At 42.1% G+C, this 26,263-nt stretch overlaps 1 protein-coding gene across 2 annotated transcripts in view; it reads left to right on the top strand.

Annotated features, from left to right (window-relative positions):
- Window positions 1-26,263, top strand: part of TBCK (TBC1 domain containing kinase) — an 86,489-nt gene that overhangs the window by 44,934 nt on the left and 15,292 nt on the right. For both annotated transcript variants that reach the window (XM_081924905.1, XM_081924906.1), the window contains exons 16-24: window positions 442-504; window positions 1,362-1,488; window positions 2,020-2,070; window positions 3,429-3,512; window positions 7,749-7,834; window positions 11,344-11,380; window positions 15,226-15,387; window positions 19,074-19,249; window positions 23,496-23,671. In XM_081924905.1, coding sequence (XP_081781031.1) covers window positions 442-504; window positions 1,362-1,488; window positions 2,020-2,070; window positions 3,429-3,512; window positions 7,749-7,834; window positions 11,344-11,380; window positions 15,226-15,387; window positions 19,074-19,249; window positions 23,496-23,671 — 962 coding nt within the window. The remainder of the gene's footprint in view (window positions 1-441; window positions 505-1,361; window positions 1,489-2,019; window positions 2,071-3,428; window positions 3,513-7,748; window positions 7,835-11,343; window positions 11,381-15,225; window positions 15,388-19,073; window positions 19,250-23,495; window positions 23,672-26,263) is intronic.

Genomic DNA, 26,263 nt, shown 5'->3' with positions numbered 1-26,263 from the left:
CTTTCTCCCACTCCACTTCTCAGCATTCAATCTCTTTGTGTGTTTGGAGTGGCTTAAAGTTCTGGATCAAAAGATACTTTGCCCCAGTTCCAGGCAATATGTATGGGGGAAGCATGCCCATATGGCGTGCTTGTCCTAGTTTTGACATCCACACAGGGTCACAAGTGTCCGGAAACAGCCTGTGGCCATGAAATTGTAGAGTTTGTTACTGTATTTTAGTTAAGGAATTGTGCATTGTTCCAAGAGAAGGGTTTGGGTGATGGGCGGGGAGAGCCCTCCATCTGAACCAGAGAATAATTTGGACCACTTGCCAAAACTCCCATCAGAACCCTGCATGAATGAGTTTTGCTGGCATTTCTGCCGCATTTGTAGCATTAATTCTAGCAATGAGTTCAGTTGCACTTGTAGGTTCTTACCGCTTTGATGTCTTATGGGTTTTAGGGTGACATTCAAGCAAAGTATGACGCTATTGACAAGGACACTCCAATTCCTACAGATAGACAAGTAAGAGTCTTCTTTTCATATGATCACCTGTGAAATTATGAAAATACATTCAAGTAAAACTTAATTATTGGACAGATAATAAAATAAACTTTCTGGCACACAAAACCTTTCACAATGTATAGTGGTACCTCGGGTTAAGTACTTAATTTGTTCCAGAGGTCCGTTCTTAACCTGAAACTGTTCTTAACCTGAAGCACTACTGTAGCTAATGGGGCCTCCTGCTGCCGCTGCACTGCTGGATCACGATTTCTGTTCTTATCCTGAAGCAAAGTTCTTAACCCAAGGTACTAGTTCTGGGTTAGCGGAGTCTGTAACCTGAAGCATATGTAATCTGAAGCGTATGTAACCCGAGGTACCACTGTACTTCAAAAGAGTAATAGAACAATAAAATCTATCAGAATCCTTCATCTGTATGGTTCTGCTGAAGAGGGAGACTCTGTTTGTGCTGGTGTGCATTTGCCCAAGAACATGTATGCGCCTGAGTGTCAGGTGGCCCCTATTGACAAGAGTTTTGGGATGCCAGTGGAAAAATGTTACCCTCAACAACACCAAGATACCCTATGGGTTTGTGGCATAATTGATCTATTTGTGCTCTCTTAGGTGGCTTTTGCACAAAACTTTCCTTATTTCCCATGACTTCTTCCATTCTCCCATTCAGTGATATGCAAAGAACAGTAGTTTTGTGAGGACATAGTCTCAGGTTCCCCCTGGAACTAGTATGGGAGACTAAAACAGATGGAAACAGATGCCTGCTTTGAACTCTACGAACCCAGAGCGGAATTGAGCATACATTCCACTTTGGAGCTTTGTTATAGTACTTCTCTCACCCTCCTTTTCTGTGCTTGCCTATCTCATAGATTGAAGTTGACATTCCTCGCTGCCATCAGTATGATGAATTGCTGTCATCGCCGGAGGGTCACGCAAAATTTAGACGGGTACTGAAAGCATGGGTAGTTTCGCATCCCGGTCTTGTATATTGGCAAGGTTAGTTCAGCTGACTTATATATATATTTAGCTTTAGATATAAGAAATGCAGTAATTCAATCTGTTTGGCTTTAAAAAAACAAACCCGAGTTTTGTGAATTTTCATGGAATTAAGAATTGTTGACTCTTCTGTTGTTTTCATGCTGTGCTTTAAAATATCATTTAGATTATTTCCACATAGTGAATAAATTGTAGCTAAACAGAGTAATGATCAACATCTCAATTACACCTTTAAGTAATGATTTATAGAATGTAATATACCTGGAGTTTTTCTGCAGTTGGTGGACATTACAGAAGTTGCGGGGGGGGGGGACAGACAAAATAAATTTTACTTCAGGATCGCTTCACACATTATGCTTTTTGAGGCAAATGTATATTGCTGCATGCGAGAAACACTTGAAAAAATATACACATTCTCTATACAGAGCATATGGCTGTGTTGGGGTGAGTGAAGTAAAACTGAGGACTGCGTAATATCTGGCAAATCACATTAACATCATTGGTGCATTCATTTGTTTTCGTCCCTTGTAGGTCTTGACTCCCTTTGTGCGCCGTTCTTATACTTGAATTTCAACAATGAAGGTAAGCATTTTCCACTCTTAGTTTGTTGTTCTCTCTAGACGAGATGTCTGCTATTTCCCATCTCTCATCTCTCCTCATCCTGTAAATAATTCCTGCATGCGCTGAACTCCAGAAACTACATAGACAGGATGTCTCATATAATATTGTCACAACTGCTCCCTCATACCTGGCTTCCGTGGTTCACCGGTAATGTAGCATACTAGCATAACTTTTCCACTTGGATTGCTTCTAACATGAGAATATGCACATGATTTCTGCTGTACTTCTGATGCTTTGTTTTGCCATTGTTGCTTATTCTTTTTAAGCTGCTTTGGTATTCATCACATAGGAAGCAGCATAGAAATACAGTCAACCAGTCATTCACCATCAAAAGAATGTTTGTGTAGATGCATTGTACAGAGATCATACGGCTCGGGAACATTGCTAAACGCTTCCATCACATCCTGCGTTGATCTGATGCGAAATTCATTACGGAACATAGTTGGGTGTTTTATGTACGTGAAGAAGGCTATTATATGTGTTATATGTATGTTAATGAGGATGCGGGTGGCGCTGTGGGTTAAACCACAGAGCCTAGGACTTGCCGATCAGAAGGTCGGCGGTTTGAATCCCCACAACAGGGTGAGCTCCCGTTGCTCGGTCCCTGCTCCTGCCAACCTAGCAGTTTGAAAGCACGTCAAAGTGCAAGTAGATAAATAGGTACCGCTCTGGCAGGAAGGTAAACGGTGTTTACGTGCGCTGCTCTGGTTCGCCAGAAGCGGCTTAGTCATGCTGGCCACATGACCCGGAAGCTGTACGCCGGCTCCCTCGGCCAATAAAGCGAGATGAGCGCTGCAACCCCAGAGTCGGCCACGACTGGACCTAATGGTCAGGGGTCCCTTTACCTTTATATGTGTTAATATAGGTGCCCCTTTGTCAGGTCCCTGATACACTTGCTGGTGCCCTGGCTTGGAAAAATGCAGGGAAATGTTCTAGCAGAAACCGATTGCCCACCTACTTCTGGCATCTCCCCTTTGTAAGCCTTCTCACTTCTGACTGGGGTGGGTTATGGGAGTTTGGTATAGGTGGGGAGGGTCTCTGAAAATCAGAGGAGGTGCTGTACACAAGCAGAGGTCTTACCTTTGGAAGAGAATTTTCAGGGGTTTGCTGTGGAAAGGGGAGTGTGGGAAAGTGACTTCTGCATGCTTTACGCAAGATCTAACCCTCTTTTTTTCATGGGTAGTTGTTAATTTTTGCAAATGTTTTTAAAATTACAGGAGCCTTTCGCATTCACAATGTAGCTTATGAAATAAAGTGTAATTTTACTGTAACAGTAATAATGTTATCTTTTCCTAATTATCTCCTCTTCTTTTTTAAAGCCCTGGCCTATGCCTGTATGTCTGCCTTTATTCCAAAATACCTGTATAACTTCTTTCTGAAAGACAATTCTCATGTGATTCAAGGTAGGTTTTCTATTGAACCTCCTTTTTAGAAGTCTGCCTTGATAGGTCTTATATAGCTTTACATGTATAGGGAGGTATTCAACTACATTTTAACTGAGAGTAGACCATTGAAATTAATTGGCCCAGCTTAGTCATGTTCATTAATTTTAGTGGGTCCGCTCTGTCTCCACACTGTACATCATCTTCAACGCCTCTCTCGTTAATATATTATAACAGTATAGGGTGATGGTTAGATGTTAGCCATACTTAAATTAGATCAATTGAAATCAATCAAGAAGTAACTTAAATCCACTTATTTCAATGGTTTTGCTCCAAGTGTGACTTAGAGCAGGGCTGTCCAACAGGTCGGTCGCAATCTACTGGTCGATTGCGGGATGCCCCTGCTCAATCCTGCTCAATCGCTGGAGCCTCCCTCTAAAAAACTTTGACAGCCCTGACTTAGAGGATATGTTGGGTAATATGTGACTGATATTTGTTAGTATGGTTCTGATCATCTCCATCAGATTCTGGGTGGTATTCAACCACGTTCTCTTCAGAACAGACCCACTAAAAGCTTATACCGTGGGGAAAGCTTTACTTACTCTCTCATACCACTAGAGCTCAAGGATCTCCACTGAGGCTGAATGTTCAAAGACTCGGGACAGACAAAAGAACATAATTCTTCACGCATCACATAGTTAAATTGTGGAACTCACTCCTACATGAAACATTGATGGTCACACAACTTGGATGGCTTTAAAAGAGGATGAGATGCAAGAGTTTGTTAAAATTTAGGCTTCGCAGCTTGTTAGATCAACGCAGATTTAATTAATGCACTTTTTATTATTTCCAGTTTCATTTATAACAATTTTAACTGCTGTTGTGCATGTAGTATCTTCATGACTCTTCCTTAGGCAGAGGTTCTTTTCTAACGTTGATACCTTGTGACCCTTTTAACTGGCGATTGAACCTGACTCCTAGTGTGTTCAAAATGCATACAGTACTCTGGTGCTGACTTTCCCTCAAAGGTAGGGCCTTCCCCCTCCCCAGCAGCTTGTTCTTCTTTCCTGCATATGAAATAAATTGGAGAAAATATAGAAATGGCACATGTAGCAGATCCAAACGACTTCTTTTAAAGTCAGACGCTTATGGTGCCTTTTGAAAATTCCTGAGAAATATATCTGTAGCTCAGCCTGGAACAAAAGAGAAATACCCTCATGGCTCTTGGCACTTAGAAGCTGTTGAAAGTGTAATGCAAATAGCAAGACAAGATGAGGTGTGGTCACCGACTACACAGGGTGACAAGAAAAAACCTTCAGTGCAAACACAATCTATGTCTCATTTCTGGAAGGAAAATAGACCTGTGTGTGTTTAAGTATTCTACAAAGGAATAAAGTTGATGGGACTAGTATTTTTTTAAAAAAAAACCAGAAGCGGAAATAACAGAAGATAAAAAAAAAACCCTGTTTAGTTTGGAAATAGCATGCTTTAAGGTTAGATAATAGAACTGTAATTTAATTGTACGGGGTAAACAACTTAAGAACTTCCTGCTCTATACGCTTTCATAAAAGCTTAGAGATGTTTAAAGGATGAAAGAAACTAGTTTTGTAAATGGAAAACTTTATATTTGGAAGTGTCCCTCCTCCCAGACATTTAGTCTACTCATGGTACAGTGTTACCTTGGGTTAAGTACTTAATTTGTTCCGGAGGTCCATTCTTAACCTGAAACTGTTCTTAACCTGAAGTACCACTTTAGCTAATGGGGCCTGCTGCTGCTGCGCCGCCGGAGCACAATTTCTGTTCTCATCCTGAAGCAAAGTACTTAACCCGAGGTAATATTTCTGGGTTAGCAGAGTCTGTAACCTGAAGTGTATGTAACCTGAAGCGTATGTAACCCGAGGTACCACTGTATTTGCACCACTTGAAATAAAAAATGGCAGTCTTTTATGAGTCTTTTACAATATATAGAAATCAATACAGGTTTCCGGAGGCCACAGTGGTGCTTTGTTAGAAAACCCATGAGTGACTGTTCCTAAACCCCTGAATATTCAAGGGGTGGTTCGTAAAGGCATCAGCCCCACACAGTGGCCTTCAAAGTAAATTTGGGCTATTGATAGGTTCACAATCCAGCCAGCGTCACATGGGGACGCTGATTGTATGAATCACCAGTACTTCTTGTGGCTAAACATACATGATTACAGTAGTTCAAAGAAGTGTGACTTGTTATTGCACAAAATTGTGACTGCTGCGTATATGGATCCCACATTGAAGCATGAGTTTAGAAATCAGTGCCTCCATGCGCTTTTGGTTGCAAGTCTTTGACAGCCCCTAACTCTTAAGGTGTCTGTAGTATGGGAACTGTCAGCCTTAAGATGAGGGGTACGCATAGTATCACCACTTTCTTGTTGATGTGTCGCACACAGTCTTGGTATAGGCTTTTTCAGATTTTGAGAAAACCTGTTGAAAGTTTACAGCTAAAGTATACTGAAGGAACGCAGGTGGCGCTGTGGGTTAAAGCCTCAGCACCTAGGACTTGCCGATCGAAAGGTCGGCGGTTCGAATCCCTGCTGCGGGGTGCGCTCCCGCTGCTCGGTCCCAGCGCCTGCCAACCTAGCAGTTCGAAAGCACCTCCGGGTACAAGTAGATAAATAGGGACCGCTTACCAGCGGGAAGGTAAACGGCGTTTCCGTGTGCAGCTCTGGCTCGCCAGAGCAGCGATGTCACGCTGGCCACGTGACCCGGAAGTGTCTCCGGACAGTGCTGGCCCCTGGCCTCTTGAGTGAGATGGGCGCACAACCCCAGAGTCTGTCAAGACTGGCCCGTACGGGCAGGGGTACCTTTACCTTTACCTTTATACTGAAGGAATAATTTGTATCAGCTAAGCTAATGCTGTTTGGCTGATCCCAGCCAATAGATTTTCATGGAAAGACGTGTGCCTTCAATAGACACTTAATTAACCATGTAATCCCACAAAGCAATTATATTTTATGAGCCTTGCTGTTCAAATAAAGATGGTATTTAACAAGGTATAGCATATCCATCTAGAACCACTGAAGGCACGAATCCCTTGTTTGAAGAGAAATGTGCTTTTAGGAAACTAATTGTACATTTGTTTTCATCAGCACATAGCCGAGTTTATGCGATTAGTCGCTTTAAATACTTTACCTGTGGTTGGTGAATTCATTAGGAACGTAAATATGTTAACACTACATCCGGAGAAAGGTATATAAATTAAGGATCGTTTCAGGGGCTTAGAGATAATGCAGTACTGAAGGATCACGTGGGTTTTCATACCAAAATAAAAGTACTCCCCAAAGCTCTGAGGCAAAAATAGAAGTAAGAATGCATTTTATTTATTAAATTTCTTTACAGTACTCCTTTTCACCCGAGGATCACAGGCTGGTTACTGTATAAAAACACAAAAATACATAATGGTGACAAGCAAAAACAGTAACTCCCTACAGTTTAAAAGGCCATGGATTATTTAATTAGCTATAAGTAGCAGGGTGCTATTGTGGTCACATCCTGCTTATGGACTTCCCATTGGCATCTGGTGGACCACTGAGAGAACAGGATGCTGGACTAGGTAGACCTTTGATCTGGTCCAGTATGGCTCCTACAACTGATGGACTGAGCATCAATTGACTGTAGCAACAAACGCAAAACCTGGTTTGTAAAAAAACACTGATCTTATGAGAAGATACACTAATATTTTATTGGAAGTGCTACATAGAAACCAGGAGATCAAAATATCAAGCACCATAAATATGTTCAATGATCCTTTATGTATTATGATTGGTATAAAACAGATGGCCATAAACTGCTGCTCGCTACCGTCACAAATACTATCATAATCACACACCTGGCAAGCACAGATTAAAAGTAAATTATTTTTAACAGCTGAAGTAAACTTTCTAACAGCATGTCAAAGTGTTTAATGCTGTCCTATTAAAGAGGATGTAAAATGTATGCATACGGAAATCATGTACATACAAACTGCACATATGTACAAAATCTACTTCAATGTTTGTGTCCCGTCCCCTCCATTTTCCCCTTCTGTTAAGGGAAGGGAAGAAATAATGAAACATAATATTGATGTGATTGCAGGCCACTTATAGGAAATATTTTGAGCTTGTTTCCTTGTGTTCTCTTTGTAATAGGGGATTCCACCAAGCAGACTTAGTTTCTGATCCCGAAGGCCTAAATTCCGAGTGAAAGGTTTTCTAATATGTCTTTCCTTTTCTATCGCTCTTCCAGAATACCTGACAGTTTTCTCCCAGATGATTGCATTCCATGACCCCGAGCTGAGTAACCATCTCAACGAAATTGGCTTCATTCCAGATGTAAGTGGAAATGCTTCTTGTGTGTTTTTAATAAATAGCAGTAGGGAAAGGGAAAGTGGGGTCAGTCTCAAAGGTTTATTTCCGCATATCAGAACCCAAAACAAATTTGATGCAAGAAGCCTTCAGAACCTGATAGGAGCTGCCGGTGCAATTAGTTGCTGTTGTACCACTTAACATGCTATCACTGTCAAATCAGTATAGTGTGGTGGAATTCAGCTAAATTTTAATCAGAGTAATTAATGGCTCTGACTTAGCCACGTTCATTGATTTAAGTGGCTCTCCTCTGAGTAGTGTTGACGTCTATGTAGAAGCATCTGAACTGCAGTTATGTTCAAAGTCTGCAAGCAGAATTTCCTGGGAGTTCACCTTCCCATGTACGCACTCAGTCCTTGATGCAAGGAGGTTTACAGTCTGAAGAAGAGTATATGGGGAGAGTATATAATTACATGGAAAACAAGCTATCTGCAAAACTGTATTTTCCATACAAATGGGTTTGCTATCCTACAATAAGCCTAATAGGAGCTGCGTGTGTCACTTGGAAAATAAAATTGATACCGGCGACTCATCAGGATCTATCTAGGTTGAAGCATACGCACTTCAGCAGTGATCTGAACCAGATTTTCATGCTTGAGTACTAATCCTATCAAATTGAACACTGATAAATCTTTCAGGTTCCTGCTGTGCAAGAGATTATTTCTTGCCACTCTGGCATTTGTTTTTATATTATAGAGCTCTTGAATAGAGTCTTGAACACTACTGAGCAGCAAGTATTGTTATTGGTCACAATGTCTGCCTGAAGGCGAAAAGTGAGCAGGGTTTCTTAAAAACAACAACACCGAACAATAACTATTGTATACATTTTATAAAATCTTACACTGTGTTATGAAAATGTCCATATTTCCTGTGTCATTCTGACATGAAAACAATAATCTCTTAACCTAAAGGATCCTTACTACCAAAACATGAACTTGTATGTTTAAATTATGCAGTCACAGTTTTGATTTGCCATTAATTATAGGTTCTGGCTGTGTCTACTTGGCAACCACTTAAGAAAGTGGCTACCAAAAGCTTTGATTTTATTCACCTGCAAGTAACTTAGCACCTAGCTAATTACAAGTGCTTAACAAAAAAGTATTGCTGCTAAGTTTGTGTAATGGTGGTACAGCTAATTGTTATTTGAGAGGACACTAGTGTCAATTTTTTCCCCTTTAATCAAGCTTTTGGGCCAATTTTTTAAAATTACAGATGTGCCGTAAGTACCATCAAAACACACAAATACATCAAAGAATTGAGGTTTTGCATATTACAATGGCGTCCACACCACATTTACTTTATATGGAAGCAGCAAGAGAGCAAGGTTGAGTGAAACACATGTCTTGATCCGCTTTCAGGTCTGCTGCAAAGGAGTGGAATATGTAACCCACCCATGTAAAACCCAGCAGTAAGAGAAAGAGGGTGTGCTGCTTAATCATGCCTTCTCTCCCACCAGTAACATGGAACATTCAAAGGGGGGCGACTGATCTAGCAGTGATGAGTTACATTAAATTTGACTTGGTATCGGGTAGACCTACTTACTTATATTCTAAGATTTATACACTACTTGATTGTAAAAAACAAAAAAAACCTCAAAGCGGTTTACAAAAAGATAAGAAAGTCAAGAAAATGTCACAACCATATCTTAAAATGCTCAAAAGTTACAATACTAAAACAGTATAGACCTAGAACATGATTCAAGTGTAACTGAAATGTCAGTGGTATTGCCACTCAATTTTTACCTTTTTTTGCCAGGCCATAGGCCCATGTGAAGCATGCAAGCAGTTAGAGATCAATTCAATTACCTGTTCACAAATTATTTTGAGCTGGGGGGGGGGGGATCTATAAAAATATTTGCTTCACAGGATTGTTGTGAGGGTTAAACTTTGAAAGATCTGGGAACCTACTGTATTGACTGTTAGTTGTACTTTATTATTGGCATGCTCTGTTTGACATACAGTATTTGTAAGTCCATCTTAAAGATAAAACTTTGGGGGAATATTGCAGTAAGAATTTGTAGCAGTCTCTGCCGCTTGGTTATACTTGAGTAAGGTTGGTAGGGGGCACTGTGTACTAAGAACAATGCATCTCAGCTAATAGAAGCTCATTGTTGCAGCTGTTCTTAAATGCAAATTTGGGAAGCAAGTATTGAATCAGATATTTTGGTGTATTTTTCTTTCTATTTTCATGTTTCTCCTTTTGTCTCCCTAAGGCACAACTAGACACACAACTGATTATAGTGCCATTTGTGAAAGGAATGTTGATAACTTATTGTTTTTCCTTTGCTTTTCCTAGAATATTCCATTGAGGGGGTGCATTTCACCCTCAGATAATGAAATGAAATACTAATTTACTACTTTTTCAGTGTATTGACTAGTTGTCAATAAGATCTGATACATCTCTGAGACCATCCCTCTACGTCAGTGTATTAGGCCTCAGTCATTTGAATTTATACAATTTCCACTAACACAATTTCAGTTAATCAGTGTGGTCTAATAGAAACTAAATATTTGAGAACTGGTATTTTGTCACAGCGGGTCTGCTACCAAAGAGACAAATGGCCATTAAATGAACTGTGGCTTGTCTCTTCTGTATACTGTACTCAATTTCGCCACCTTGACTTACTGGGCACAAAAACTTCCTTTGTATTGCTTAGAATAGTGACCTAGGCCAGCATGAGTGCAAATAGAGCATTTTACACACACACATAGACACATGCACACACATGAGACAGATAGGTTCTGATAGAATCAGAAAGGACATCTGCTTCAGTGCCATGCAATTTCATATGACCTTAGCCTCTCCATAAGATGGTTGCTTGTTACTTTCCAGAGAGAAATCTCAGCCTAGTACAAACCTAAAGGGCATACACCACTCCCACCCATTTTGTAGAAAATGTAATAGGTAAACTGAGCTGCACAACAATTATATGAATCTGGAATTAACGATAACTCAGTAGAAAGCCGCAGTTATTTCCAGGGACGGTTATGTAACCCATTTTTCTTAATCATGGAAAAATGGCTTCCCTCACCTCTTTATCATACTCCCACACTTCCTCCCTTCTGTGAACAGATTATTTTATAGATCAAGACTTCTCAGCTTCAGCATAGGAGAGGTGGGAGAGGCGAAGCTCCCATTTTGATTTCAAAGAGGAAATTTCATATATAGAAAAACCACGTGCAAATTTTGTAATGAGAGAAAACAAAATGATGGAGCGCTTGTTGAAATCCCCCTACATGACGCCTGGATTACAGTTATTATACAGAGCCATGAAATAGTGAAGTGCAGGTTCTAGGGGTTTAAATTGCAGCGTTGGTAGCATGCAGATACAGATTTTAAACTGCAATCCTGACTTTAAATTGCTCACACTTGTTACAGTCAGAGGCTGCAGAACACTAAGGTGATAGAAAATTTACAAGGCTGTACTTTAACACATGTATTCTTTTCTCCCCACCCTCTTCCTGTGGTTTTTGTAGCTGTATGCTATCCCTTGGTTTCTCACAATGTTTACACGTGAGTATGACCCTTTGTCATTTTTTTTCTGTGCTAAGCATGCCCTTTATATTGCATTTTTCACTTTGATCTGGGGAACCTGGAGTTTCCAGATGTTGTATTCCAACTCCTGCGCACACCAGTATGGCCAGTGGTCAGAAATGAAGGGAGTTGAAATCCAGCAACATCTGGAAGGGCACCAGTTCCCTAGGCCTGATATAGGACCTACAGAGGATGGCTAGGATTTCATGCCAATGTTTCGGAAGATTTGGGAGTCTGTAATGCACTCATGCAGTGGAACTCCCCCTTACTCTCCTAACTCCATGTGCCCCCTCCATGTGCCCCCCTCTCCTTCAACCCTCTCGAGCAATTTTTTAGGGGGCTGCAGGAGAAAGAAGGGAGATGCTCTGTTTTTCAAGCAGAATGGGAGTGTTGGATACAACCCCAAAGCAGCAACATTTTCGTTTCTGATTGTCCGATTATAGTATTGAATGATCATAGTTCACTCAATTCATATATGTACTGTGGCACATTTTCACCTAGAAATATCCCCCTGCTGTTTTGTCTTGTCTTTTATGACATGCTCTAGCTTTGAGCAACTCTTACACATCCCCATCAGAAGGACCGTGCTCTTTCAGGGATAATTCCCCGTTGTCCTTTCAAAGCAGTGGTGTCATTTCATTTTTAATTTGTACTCTATCTTCCTGAATTACTGCACTCAAGGTAGTTTGCAACCTATAAAAACGACAAAATACACAACAAAAATTGCATTGCGATCCTATAACCATCGCAATCCAAAATCAATTAACAAAATTCAAAGACCCATTTCACATATATAGACCCAGTTCCCACATAATGCTAAGCTATGGTATGACTTAGTGTTATGTCGAAACTCCCAGGCTCCAGGCAAACCATGAGCTGTAACTCAGGTTTCCTCTTCATTTGCCACTTATGGTTTAGCCAGAGTAGCATGGCAGCAGCAGAAACAGAGGTAGAGCACAGTGGCTGCAATCTTCTCATGCATTCACCTGTTCACACTAAACCATGGTTTGGCTTAGCATTATATGAGTAGTGGGCCATATATAGTATTACAATATGATGCTTTTTAAAAAAATTAGCAAATTTAGCAAATGATAATAAAATAAAATAAATAAAAAAGCGGGTGGCGCTGTGGGTAAAACCTCAGTGCCTAGGACTTGCCGATCCCATGGTCGGCGGTTCGAATCCCCGCGGCGGGGTGAGCTCCCGTCTTTTGGTCCCAGCTCCTGCCCACCTAGCAGTTCGAAAGCACCCCCAAGTGCAAGTAGATAAATAGGTACCGCTTTATAGCGGGAAGGTAAACGGCGTTTCCGTGCGCTGCTCTGGTGCTGGCTCACCAGAGCAGCTTCGTCATGGTGGCCACGTGACCCGGAAGTGTCTACGGACAGCGCTGGCCCCCGGCCTCTTAAGTGAAATGCGTGCACAACCCTAGAGTCGGACACAACTGGCCCGTACGGGCAGGGGTACCTTTACCTTTTTACCTAATAAAATAAAATCACCCTTGTCAATTGCAACAATTATTTAAAAATCGCAAATAACCCAGAAGATATATGTAAAAATACAATGCATAAAATGCCTCAATCCTACTGGTTTCTTAGAAGCACAGTAGGGTTACGGTTTGTTTGCACATACAGCAACACATTTTAAAAGTAGACCTAAAAGTTGTTACAGCAGTAACCATGTCTATATTATTGTGAAATTGTGTGATACAGTAAGACATGTCCTTAATTCACAGGGGATTTTCCCACAAGCACCTACAAGTGTGTGGCATAATCCATATACTTAACAGAAGATTTGCAGTATATCTAAGAATTGCCTTCTAAGCATTTTTCAAAAAATTCTTTTTTACTAGCATTTTATATCCATTTTTGTTGGGACACAACAAGACAGTGCTGTGGTTTAAAAAGCTCAGTTTTGGTAACGGGTATATCTGATGAGGTTTTAAATTTGTTTTATAAATTAACTAGTATCCAAGTACATAATGGCTGTCAGATAAAGTCAAAGATTAACTATGATACTGATTCAGATGAGTTAATGTGAAGGGAAATCATTCAACTGCTTGTGTCCTTTGGAGAATTATATACCTCACATACAATTATAGTATTGTACATAAAGTTTGACTGATATTTAGTAAGCATAACAGGAGGAATAGTTTGTCTAAAAATGGGTGCCTGCATTAAAATGTGTTGCTCTCCTGGGTGCAAAAACTTCAGAGTTTATTTGTAACACTGTCACAGAAAGCTGAAGTCATGTTGTAGCTAAAAAGCTGCTCTAAATCAGGAAGTCCCCTGGTTCAAATGTTCTGCAATGAACTATTTTGGTGGCTTTAGTTTGTAAAAATAGATACTCCTCCTCACTCAGAAAAAAATGCCCTTGGCCATCTCATCACTCTATAAACAAGACCAAAACCTCTCTCACTCCCCCAAAACATTCCCCCCCCCAGAAATTTATCCCACCTCTGTTCAATTTTGGGGGTGCCTCCAGATGTTTTGTACTAAAACTCCCACCCGACCTAGTCAGGGGTTATGGAGTTGTGGCCCAAAACATCTGGAAACAACCAGAATGGTAAACATGGATGTGTTAAGTCCGTCCTTACCCCTCCTCACTTTTCACAGTTAAATACTGAGCACTGCTGGCCTATTTATTGAAATATTTTGTGCTGCCTATGAAGTTCACCTAAAAATTATGACATTTGCAAGTGACTACGTTTTATTAGTACCAAATCTGCCTGTAAATATTTCTTCGCCATGGACAACCACCTGTTGTCCTTCTGCCAACTCCTTCTCAATATTGCCAACTATTTTAGCATGCTGAGCAATAGCTATCTGTGCACATTTCTTGATTAGTTTGTACATACAATGTCTCTAGTAAATGTTTATTATAACAAGAAGATCGAAAATGTACTTATGGGAGAAAAGGGTCCCATTGAAACAGTTAGCTGGGAATTCAATGTCTATGCAGATCATGCATCTCTTTCCTTTTGCTTCAGTAATAAATACAGAGTGTTTCAACAAAAGAGAAAAGTCCTTGAAGTGTTTTTTTTTAGCAGAATATATAATTCTCTTAATTAGGCATTTAATAACACTGAAATGAGTTATTGATTACCTTTGGGAGTGATCTACAGATGAAGATAAATCTTTCTAAACAAGGTTGGGTATTCTTTGTTCTAAAATTAAAGCAATAACCTTCAAGTTGTGGTAATTTATCTAGAAAAATGGCTGTATATCTGTGACAGAAAATCATAGGCCTCTTTCACTATCCTACTCAATTTATCAATGAATCTATTGACTTAATAACATAACACTATTTGGGTTTCTCCAAATGGCTCTTCCACCCCTTGGTTGCATGCATGCTATTAGGTCACCTGCTATTTAGGGCCTTTTCCAGTGTTGAATCTTATTTATAAACCCTTTGCGTACTGAGTTTGTGTTATCAGTTACATCATTGTTGTTCAACTTCAGCTTCCACCAGATGCAGCCAGCATGGCCAATGACCAGGGGTAAATTGAATTGTAGTCCAGCAACATCTGGAAGACCACTGGTTCCCCACTTTCGTTCTGCAGCAAAAGCCAAGGTGGTGCCTTCAAGAAGCTGCCTTCCAACTCCCATCAGCCCCAGCCAGCATGGCTAATGGTCAAGGATGATGGGAGCTGTAGTCCAGCAACACCACCACATTGACTACTCCTGTCAACAGTTCCAGGTCAACACAACCTTTTCTAAACATAATGATCAACAAACTAGTTTGGTTTGATCTACTGATGGGTCATGCGAGGTTTCTAGTCTCTCAAGATAATTAAACATAATTTTCCTGTCTTTCCCACCTTGCAGATGTCTTTCCGTTGCACAAAATATTTCATCTGTGGGATACATTACTACTTGGGAATTCTTCTTTCCCTTTCTGTATTGGAGTGGCTATTCTGCAGCAGCTGAGGGACCGCCTTCTCTCTAATGGATTCAACGAATGCATTTTGCTGTTTTCTGATTTGCCAGGTATTGCAAGTTTCTATGTTGGATGTCTTCCATTATGGTTCATGAAGTTTCTGTTGATAATTTTGGGTTTTGAGTGTAAGATCTTAGAAGGGTGATAGAAAATATTAATATAGATGGGTCCTTGCATTTCACTGAGCAGAGGTTGAATTAATTGTAGGACATATTTTGAGATGGAAAAAGCAAAATTGGATAGATAAGTTGTAGGAGTGTAATATGAGAGGAGAAGAAGAAGAAGAGTTTGGATTTGATATCCCGCCTTTCACTCCCCTTAAGGAGTCTCAAGGCGGCTAACATTCTCCTTTCCCTTCCTCCCCCACAACAAACACTCTGTGAGGTGAGTGAGGCTGAGAGACTTCAAAGAAGTGTGACTGGCCCAAGGTCACCCAGCAGCTGCATGTGGAGGAGCGGAGATGCGAACCCGGTTCCCCAGATTACATGACTACCGCTCTTAACCACTACACCACACTGGCTCTCAGTCTTTTTCTTGAATTAAATTAACTGGGCATGCCATACTATGAAACCACACACCTTTCCTAATAGATCTTCCAGTAATATGTGTTGCAGTTTCATTTGCTGTGGTGAGTAACCAGTTCCATTCTGACAGGTACAATGAGCCCCAGACTTCCTGCAGACCTTGAAGTTGTGGCATCATTCCTACAGTTGCATTACGTTTCTGAAGGGCCCTAACTGCCTCACAAGCGAGTGCATGTCCCAGCTCTCCTCTTGAGCTTGGGACTCCAGTATTATGTTTTCCTTTTAAATCTTAGCAACCAATTTTGTCTTGATTTTCATTTTTTTCCACACAGTTGATTAACTAGGGTGTGTTTGGCCTTCTCCAGAGCAGAACGTTACAATCTCATTTGATGCAATCTCATTACCTTTTGATAGACTAGCAAACCACTCTATGCGCTGCTCTGGTTTGCCAGAAGCGGCTTAGTCATGCTGGCCACATGACCCGGAAGCTGTCTGTGGACAAATGCCGGCTCCCTCAGCCTATAGAGTGAGATGAGCGTGCAACCCCAGAGTCAGGGGTACCTTTACCTTTTACCATAGGTTCTAATGGAACTGGAGAGCAACAGTTGCCTTAGAAAATATCTACAAGCGTGCATCACATTGAAAGCAGCTCTGGAATCCGAAGCCTCCCTTTACGAGAAGGCAGGAGCTGACCTCCTTATACGTTGTTCACATGGCAGGCAGCATGTTTGACAGCTTCTCCAGAAGCTGTCCCTGCAGAGAGAGAAGGCTGGAGGAGAAGTGTCACATGCTTGACTTGCCTCTCGCCATCTCTCCCAGGAAGGTGTATTCGTTGCTGTTTCACTCTCAAGAAAAAGACACAAGAGCCGCTTGTTTATGAAAGGGTTTTTTGTTTCGTTTTGTTCTTTTACCCCTACGTATTCTTGAATCACCTGTGTTTGATGCCTTTGTCAAGAGAGCAAGAGGCAGATGTGTTTATAAAACAGTTCTAAAAATTCATCAAAGGTGAATAATGGTATTTGAGAACAGAAGCTATGCCTACGTGCCAATATTTAATAGCTTCCAGCCAAGTATGGGGTAGTGAAGCTGGCTTTGGTACAGATAGAAAGTGATTTGTTAGCACACACCTGCTTGCTGAAGTTGTTCTGTAATGTTGAGGCCTGCAAGATTGATGCCATTTTACCTAAAGCTCTGAATCCTTTAATTATACCCATTTTCCACTTGTATATATGTAATGCTCACATATTCAAGCCTATCAATCCTAGTTTTTAGCTCTAAGGATGAAGAAACCCCAAACAATTTCCCGTTCGCTCTTTCTTATCAGCTCCTTGGCTGTTGTATACTTGGTCATATTGTATATAGACTAATTACCTGGCATTTAATATCTCTTACGAGCTTCTATACAGATACATTTATCAGCATCTTCATATTTGGCTTCTCCATACATACAAAGCCTCCAGGCTTTATGTTAACTATGTGTGTTAACTATGTGTGTGTTTATGTGTATGTACATGCATGTGTATATAGATAACGCAGGATTTGGGGTATGAAAGTTTTGTTTGTTTTTAAATGGAAAAAACAGACAAGATTCATTTGTATCAGATTTTCAAAAGCAGCTTCATTTGCACATAATACATTTTATTTATTTATTTTATTTCATAATTTGTATATACCAGTTGATTGTAAGGGGGGGGGACCTCCAAGGGGTTTAGAATAGGAGTGGCAAACCTCAGGGCACTGCTGTTGGCCTGCCAGGCCCAAGCCAAATTGTCTCCATCCTCCTCCTCTACAGTGTGAGGAGGGGTCATGGGGGCAAAAGATGCATGCCTATTTGGCTTACCAATTGCACAAATGCAGCCAAAGACATATGATTGGACCTGGCAAGAATTCAGAACTTAATCTTTTACCTAACTACTTTTTTAAAAAAGGAAATCGCTACGGTGCGACACAGTGCAGCATTGCAGTGTGATCGTGTGCCATGTTCAACCAATAGAAAACACGGAGGATTTTCAAGTAAATAGTAACATCAGTTAGTGAAAATGTTTTTGTGTCAGATGGAAAGCAATGCGGTATCTAATAGGCAGAGCCCTACCAAGCTATAAGATGTGTGTTCACAGGAAAACTATGTGAAAAGGAAAGGCTTCTGCAAGCAGACCTCTTGATATCTTACTTTCTCCTCCCAAAGTGTTGTCTGTGTGCCCGGGGCAAGTTTTGTAGGACATTAAATAAAATGCTTGGGACTCAAAGGCCAGGCCAATGCTATTAACATGCATTCTTTCTAAGAGTGACAAGCAATTTATCTTTTCTAAATTTCCTCTTCGCATTCAGGGTCGCCAGAAAGAAGCTTCTGGAATGATATGCAAAAGAAACGCTCTGTCACATTTATATATACTATTTGTCACACTTTTAATGAAAGATTTTCTGTGTCAATAATCCCTTGTTTAGCGCTCTGTTTTTCCAGTGATCTCTGTCTTTGCAGAAAAGCGCTCAAGCGCTTTGCTGCGAAATTCCCCTCTTGTCACCTGTGTTCCTTCTTAACTTTGTGCTCCATGTGCTCTGCCGTCCCTGTGAAATACAGACTGAAAGTTTAAAATGACTGCTGGAGATTATGGCATCTTTCTGAAGGCTGTAGAGCTTTGCTATTTATCAGTTATCATATGATAACACTTTACGGAAGTGTAATATGTGATTGTGAGTTGCAGCATGGAATATAAGCTGCTGCAGCCTCAAATGTCTCTCCAGCCAGGTGTGACAGTTTAATCAAATCAAGGGAGATTAATGACTTGCTTCGTTTTGACAAAATACAGCTGCTAAATTTCCACTAAGAATTAGGCAACAGATTCTTTTCTCCATGCCATTAAACCTACAGGAAATAAGTCCATTAACGAGGCTTGTTTAATTTTGCTGAGTAGCCTTTAGATGATTTCCAGGCTAGATGTCAGTGATTTAAGAAGTAGCGGGAGTCTTAAAAGTAGTTTAGGTTTTAGGCCGCATCCACCAGAGCAAAATGTGTGCACTTGGCTCTTCCCCTGATCATGCCCGGAGCAAAACGAACCACAGTCCCTGGCTTCCCGTTATTTCTGAGCCAGGGAATGTGGTTTGATTTCCTCCCACCAAAAAAGGTTTGTTCTTGGCTTTCCAAAACTCTTTTGATCTCCCCAAGGTTCACTATCCACCACGTCAGCCATTACAGCTTGCGGTCCTCTTTTCAGAAATCGACATAGAACGTTGTGTCCGTGAATCAATCAATCTATTCTGCTGGACTCCTAAGAGTGCCACATACAGGCAATATGCACAGCATCCCAAGCAAGCCGGAGAAGGCAACTGTTCAAGAAGTTTAATGTCTTGTTTCTCATCCGACTATCAAGATGCTCCCAGGAGCGATCTGGTGAGTTTTTATACTTTCAACTTACATTGATATTTTTATTTTATTTTTTTGTAAATAGAACAGAATATTAAGGCTAAACATACTCTTAATGTCTTATTTTTTAAAAAAAAAAATGTATTCACTGAGACCATTCTGCAGAAAGGATATATTTCTTTTTAAAATCAATAAAATAAACCTAAAAACAAACAAGAAATCCAGTTGTTGATGTCAACATTCCTTGTTGATGTCTCTTCCTTCATTTTACAGTTAACAGCTATGTATAGATGTTTTCTCATTGCGGCATTGCTTGACTAAACCATGTCAGCTATTTATTGTTTGGAGTTTGAAGTGTATATCTTTGTTCTTCATGAGCATTTGGGTTTCTAACTTCCCTGACTCCCCAAACTTTTTGAACTTCTGAGCTGTTTTGTGGTTTGATGGCCACGTGACCTTTTATTTATGTTCCAGTACCATCTTGATCCTAGAACTGCTCTGAAGAATGTGCCAATGGAAGTATTTCATCTTGTGCCAGGGCTTCTCCCTGCTCCTGTAATCATACTGTTTCTGTTGTGCATGGGCTTTTATTCCTGTAACAGAGATTATTGAGGCCTAGTCACAGAATTTCTGAGTAAGCCTTCTCTTCATGGAGGAAGAATAGCAAAAAAGAATCCATTTCCCTCTCCTGTGGAATTTGTGGAATGTGCTATTTTAAAAGGCCCTACTTTCTGATGGCTTACTCACTGTATCCAACCTGCTGATTGCTGATTCAACAAGCAGATAGCTTCTCTCTTAGCAATTATGAAAATGTAAGCTTTGTTTTAATTTAAATACTGAAACATTTCTTTGCAATGGAAATGGCCTTTGGTGGTGGCCTGGGGCGTGGGGTGATCTCAGATAAACCTTTGGAACTAGCCTGGAAATATTTTATTTTGTTTGCTCTTTAATTTAGGAAATACATTTTTGTCTCTTTGAATTTGCTTTTTTTTTACCTAGAGCATAATTACTCAGTTATTAGTGTGGTGCTTTAGGGGCAGATAAAAGGGACGCGGGTGGTGCTGTGGGTTAAACCACAGAGCCTAGGACTTGCCGATTGGAAGGTCGGTGGTTTGAATCCCTGCGACGGGGTGAGCGCCCAATCCTCGGTCCCTGCTCCTGCCAACCTAGCAGTTTGAAAGCACGTCAAAGTGCAAGTAGATAAATAGGTTTATTCATGCTGGCCACATGACCCAGAAGCTGTAAGCCGGCTCCCTTGGCCAATAAAGCAAGATGAGCGCCGCAACTCCATAGCCAGTCACGACTGGACCTAATGGTCAGGGGTCCCTTTACCTTTACCTTAAACCCTACACAATGCAGAGTGGAGTCCCCAAGACTGTTGGATGGTGCCTTCCAGCAACTCCCGCAGCCCAGCTGATGCCAAACATATTGCGCTGCTTTCCTTTGGACCACATCAGCCAGGCTGTGAGGGGGGTCTTGTCGTCTGGGCAACCCAAGACCTCCATACACATTGGCCAGACTTACATCCTTGGAAGGTCAATTTGGTGCTGATAGAGCAGTTGTTTGACTTCACCCCTGGAGGCACACTCTGATGTCTCTCAAGACAGACAGATGCCAACAAGTGTGGTGTTTTCAGTCCTCCTCCAATAGCTTTGTACTGAAGGAGATAGATTTTAGATAGATAAATTAATTTAGATTATTGACAAGTCCCTGGCCTATGCTGTCTCTTGAAAGCTTGCCTTGCTCATTTGGAGTGATGTGTGTAATCCTGAAACATGCAATATTCACATTTTATAAAGCACACCATATATTTTGTGGCTAGAAAAAAACAACCCCTGAACCATCCCATTGGCTGCACCTTGCAACTAATTGTTGCTTGCCCTTTCGAGGAGTTCCAAAGCATAAGAAATGCACGGAATTGACAAACAAGGCCAAGAGACGTTGCCTGGGGAAGGTGTTTGCGCTTTTGGAGCCAAGTGATAGCCTTATCGGCAGAACTCCTTTGATGGTTTTCCACAGTTCCCTTTGCACCCCAACAGCTTGACACTAGATGCCTCCTTTATGAAATTGCAATTCCTTTCATGCCATGAGCAGCATTTCTCCTCTGAGGTGTGCTGATCACTTCCTAAAGTAAACTCCCAAAGACCATTATCGCGGAGCAGAGCAAATGTTGATGGTATGTTATACCAAAGATAAAACAAATACTTGGTCAGCAGTGGGACTCTCCCTTGTTTTCTTTTTCTTCGCTTTTTTGTCTTTCTCTGTCCTAGCACATGCCGTACCTCACTTCAAAAGTGCTTGAAGTGGCTTCATTTCTTCTGAAGTGGGGGGGGGGGAGAACTGGGGCTCCACTGAGGCACCACAGCAGCTTATCAGTTTACTATTGCAAAATTTGACCATATAGAGAGGGAGGGAGAGAAAGCAGGTTTTGTTGTTTTTGAGTTTTGAGGTTCTATGTTATAGGGATAACAGTCCCAAAGAGAGCACTGTTCATAGCTCTACCCCTTGTCCACATCTGTATTCTTTACTGAAGTTTTATAGCAGATGAGAGGCCGCTTCAGAAAATAGGGTACAGAAAATCCGGCCAGAGTTTTATGTCTCATTCATTTCAGCAGGCGGGGTGGGGGGGGGGGTGAGTTAAACAGACACTTAACTCTCACTCATTAAAATGAATGTTATTTCAGAGCACTTAAGGCTGGCTGTATCATACCCATTGCATTTGAGTGTACACCTAAATTGCAACACATAAGTAAGGCACATGTGTGTTTTAGTGTGCAAGGGAACAGCTGCAAGGTCATGTCTGCAAGTAAGGAACCTGGAAAAATGTGTATCACCGTGTGTGCACTCACAAATCAAGGAGTTGCTACTTTGTACTAGGCTAGACTGTGAGTCCATATAGCCCAGAACTGTGTACTTAGACTGGTAGCAGTTGTCTAGCACATACACATGCACGCGCGCACACACACACACACACACACACACACAGAGAGAGAGAATATATTTGAATAGAATTTAACCACTGACATAGAGGGAAGGAGAGAGCAAATACACTTGCCTCCAAGAAGCTATGCAACAGTAATGGTGAGATGTTGCCACCATGCAGGTTGAGAGACTCAATGTGTGACCAACCCAGTAACACTCTGGGTTGCAGCCCACAGTTTACAATGCAGAACACAGACATGCTTTATGGACTAGAATACTGTGGTGTTCAAATGTCCTGAATTTGTTTGCTTACAGTAAGAGCCAAAGTAATGCTTTTGGCAAGCTTAGCCCTAGCAGAGTTTTATTTCTTCATAAGTATTTGAGTAATTTTAGGTATAAAAAGATGTGGCTAGTGGATGCAGACTTTTTGGCAGCAAATACAGTGCAGCATAGTGCTGTTTGTGGAGTGTTACTGTTTTATGTCATGGTTTAGCAAAGAAGCTGTATATTTTATCACGAAAATAGTATTCTTCATCTTAAAAAAAGAATGAAAATAGCCCTACAGTGAGTATTAAATTTCATGTCTAGTAGAGAAATAATCCTCTAGGGTTAGTCCATTGGGCAGATATATTAGACATAGATGGTGTCATCATTATAGAGGAAGTAAAGCTCTAAAATAGATGCTGTCTGTCTTCCCTTATTCCCCCCTATGTTATGTTTAATTGTTGTACCCAAAGGATGCAGTATCAATCAAACTGAAGAGGGTAGCCGCATATATAAACTGCAATTGCCTTGTGGTGCTATTTGCTTTGTTCCTATCTCCTTGGTTGCCACACGTATATGCTCTTTTTCTTAGCTTGTGTAAGATATGGGTACGTAAGATTGCTATCTGCTGTGAAGCTTTGCAGCTGAGATTTCTTTCCTTCAGTAGTAGAAGAGATGAGGCTAACCTTTCTACTGAGTCAAGGAGGAAGCTGTAAATGAGGCTTCGGATGGCAGTTTCCCTGTGTGATTTGCATCAAGTTGCCATATTTCAAGTAGAAATATGTGCTTTGATTACACAAAACATCTCAGGCAACCAGTAGCACCCATTCTGCATAGTCTAGCAGGTGGATGATATGTGGATTCTGCTTTGAGTAATATCTCAAAATGCTTGTCACCACGATGAATGGAATGTGTGTGTTGGGAGAGAGCTTGTATTATTTGTGGCCCCATGGGAGTCAGAGCATAAAATAGCTTTGGGTTTGTCAGAAAAACAATGTTTACTCTTAATGGAAATGGGAGATTGCGCAAAATGCTGCATGAAGGCATTGTGTTGCTAAATCTATATTGTCTTGTCTCCATTTAAAAGTCCAGGGATTCTATCAAGTTGAATGATCTGAAATCAGAAGTGTCACCGAGGATCTCAGCTGAAGATTTGATCGACTTGTGTGAATTGACAGGACCTGGTCATTTCAAGACTCCAACAAAGAAAACAAAATCTAGCAAGCCCAAGCTGCTTATCGTTGACATCCGTAACAGCGAGGAGTATCCTTCTAAAGTCATAGATTGATCGCTACTATATACTTTGCCAATTTCAACTGAAAGTGCTACATTGCTGCAGCAGGGAGTTTTAACTGGTCTGGCGAGTTCAGGAGAATATTTTTGGCCTGGCTTCTTTCTCCCTGACATCTAATGTTGTAAACCCTGTAAATCTGTAAACCCTACGTTTTCAGATTATTTGACTTGGTGGAGCATTTGCTCACGTGAGTCTCCTGCCTGCAGTCTGAAGTTGTAAAGCCTAAATGCAGGTTGACCATCTCAATGAGGACTAGGCTATAATATACATGGTAAAGGTAAAGGGACCCCTGAGCATTAGGTCCAGTCGTGACCAACTTTGGGGTTGCGGCGCTCATCTCGCTTTATTGGCCAAGGGAGCCGGCGTACAGCTTCCAGGTCATGTGGCCAGCATGACTAAGCCGCTTCTGGCAAACCAGAGCAGTTCATGGAAACGCCGTTTACCTTCCTGCTGGAGCGGTACCTATTTATCTACTTGCACTTTGACGTGCTTTTGAACTGCTAGGTTGGCAGGAGCAGGGACTGAGCAATGGGAGCTCACCCCATCACGGGGATTTGAACCACCTCCCCAACCACTCTGGGCGGCTTCCATAAAATCTAAAAATACAGTAAAATATCACACGTTAAAAACTTCCCTGAACAGGGCTGCCTTAAGATGTCTTCTGAATGTCAGGTAGTTGTTTATCGCTTTGACATCTGCTGGAAGGGCATTCCACAGGGTGGGCGCCACTACCGAGAAGGCCCTCTGCCTGGTTCCCTGTAGCTTTGCGTCTCGCAATGAGGGAACCGCCAGAAGGCCCTCGGCGCTGGACCTCAGCGTCCGGGCAGAATGATGGGGGTGGAGACGCTCCTTCAGGTATACTGGACCGAGGCCGTTTAGGGCTTTAAAGGTCAGCACCAACACTTTGAATTGTGCTCAGAAACATACTGGGAGCCAATGTAGGTCTTTCAAGACCGGTGTTATATGGTCTCGGCGGCCACTCCCAGTCACCAGTCTAGCTGACGCATTCTGGATTAGTTGTAGTTTCCGAGTCACCTTCAAAGGTAGCCCCACGTAGAGTGCATTGCAGTAGTCCAAGCGGGAGATAACCAGAGCATGCACCACTCTGGTGAGACAGTCCGCAGGCAGATAGGGTCTCAGCCTACGTACCAGATGGAGCTGGTAAACAGCTGCCCTGGACACAGATTTGACCTGTGCCTCCATGGACAGCTGTGAGTCCAAAATGACTCCCAGGCTGCGCACCTGGTCCTTCAGGGGCACAGTTACCCCATTCAGGACCAGGGAATCCTCCACACCTGCCCGCCTCCTGTCCCCCAGAAACATCCTCCATCCTCCATCCGCCTCCAGACACTCACACAGGACCTTCACTGCCCTCACTGGTTCTGATTTAAAAGAGAGGTAGAGCTGGGTATCATCTGCATACTGATGAACACCCAGCCCAAACCTCCTGATGATCTCTCCCAGCGGCTGCATGTAAATGTTGAAAAGCATGGGGGAGAGGACAGAACCCTGAGGCACCCCACAAGTGAGAGCCCAGGGGTCTGAACACTCACCCCCCACCACCACTTTCTGAACACGGCCCAGGAGGAAGGAGCGGAACCACTGTAGGACAGTGCCCCCAGCTCCCAGCCCCTCAAGACGGTCCAGAAGGATGTTATGGTCGATGGTATCAAACACCGCTGAGAGATCCAGCAGAACTAGGAAACAGCTCTCACCTTTGTCCCTAGCCCGCCGGAGATCATCAACCAGTGCGACCAAGGCAGTTTCAGTCCCATGATGAGGCCTGAATCCCGACTGGAAGGGATCCAAATGGTCCGCTTCTTCCAGGCGTGCCTGGAGTTGTTCGGCAACCGCTCGCTCTATCACCTTGCCCAAGAATGGAAGATTTGAGACTGGGCGATAGTTGGCCATTGTGGCCGCATCTAAAGATGGTTTTTTAAGAAGCGGTTTAATAACCGCCTCTTTCAGTGGGTCTGGGAAGGCTCCCTCACGGAGGGAAGCATTCACCACCCCACGAAGCCCACCGCCCAGTCCTTCCCGGCTAGCTTTTATAAGCCAGGATGGGCAAGGATCCAGGAGACAGGTGGTTGGTTTCACTCGTCCAAGCAGCCTGTCCACATCCTCGGAGGTAACAGATTGGAATTGATCCCACTCAACTTGACTAGACAGAACTCTAGCACTCTCCCGCCCTGGCCCTGCTCCCACGGTGGAGTCTACTTCTTCCCGAATCTGAGCGATTTTATCTGCAAAAAACTTTGCAAAATCATTGCAGGAGAATATGTGGCCCGTACTGGGCCCCGATGTTACAGGTGGTTCCGCTAAATTGTGAACCACCTGAAAAAGTCTCCTGCTGCTGTTTTCTGCAGATGCAATAGAGGCGGTGAAGAAATTCTTCTTCGCCGTCGCTATCGCCACTTGGTAGGCTCGACGTTGAGCTCTAACCTGTGTCCGGTCAGATTCGGAATGAGTTATCCGCCACCGGCGCTCTAGCCGTCTCAACGATTGTTTCATTGCCCTCAGATCCGTGGAAAACCACGGGGCTCTCCGGGCTCCATGCAATC

This window comes from Podarcis melisellensis (genome assembly GCF_964234715.1).
Source record: "Podarcis melisellensis genome assembly, chromosome: 9".
Lineage (NCBI taxonomy): Eukaryota > Metazoa > Chordata > Lepidosauria > Squamata > Lacertidae > Podarcis > Podarcis melisellensis.
This window is presented reverse-complemented; position numbering and strand designations above follow the sequence as displayed.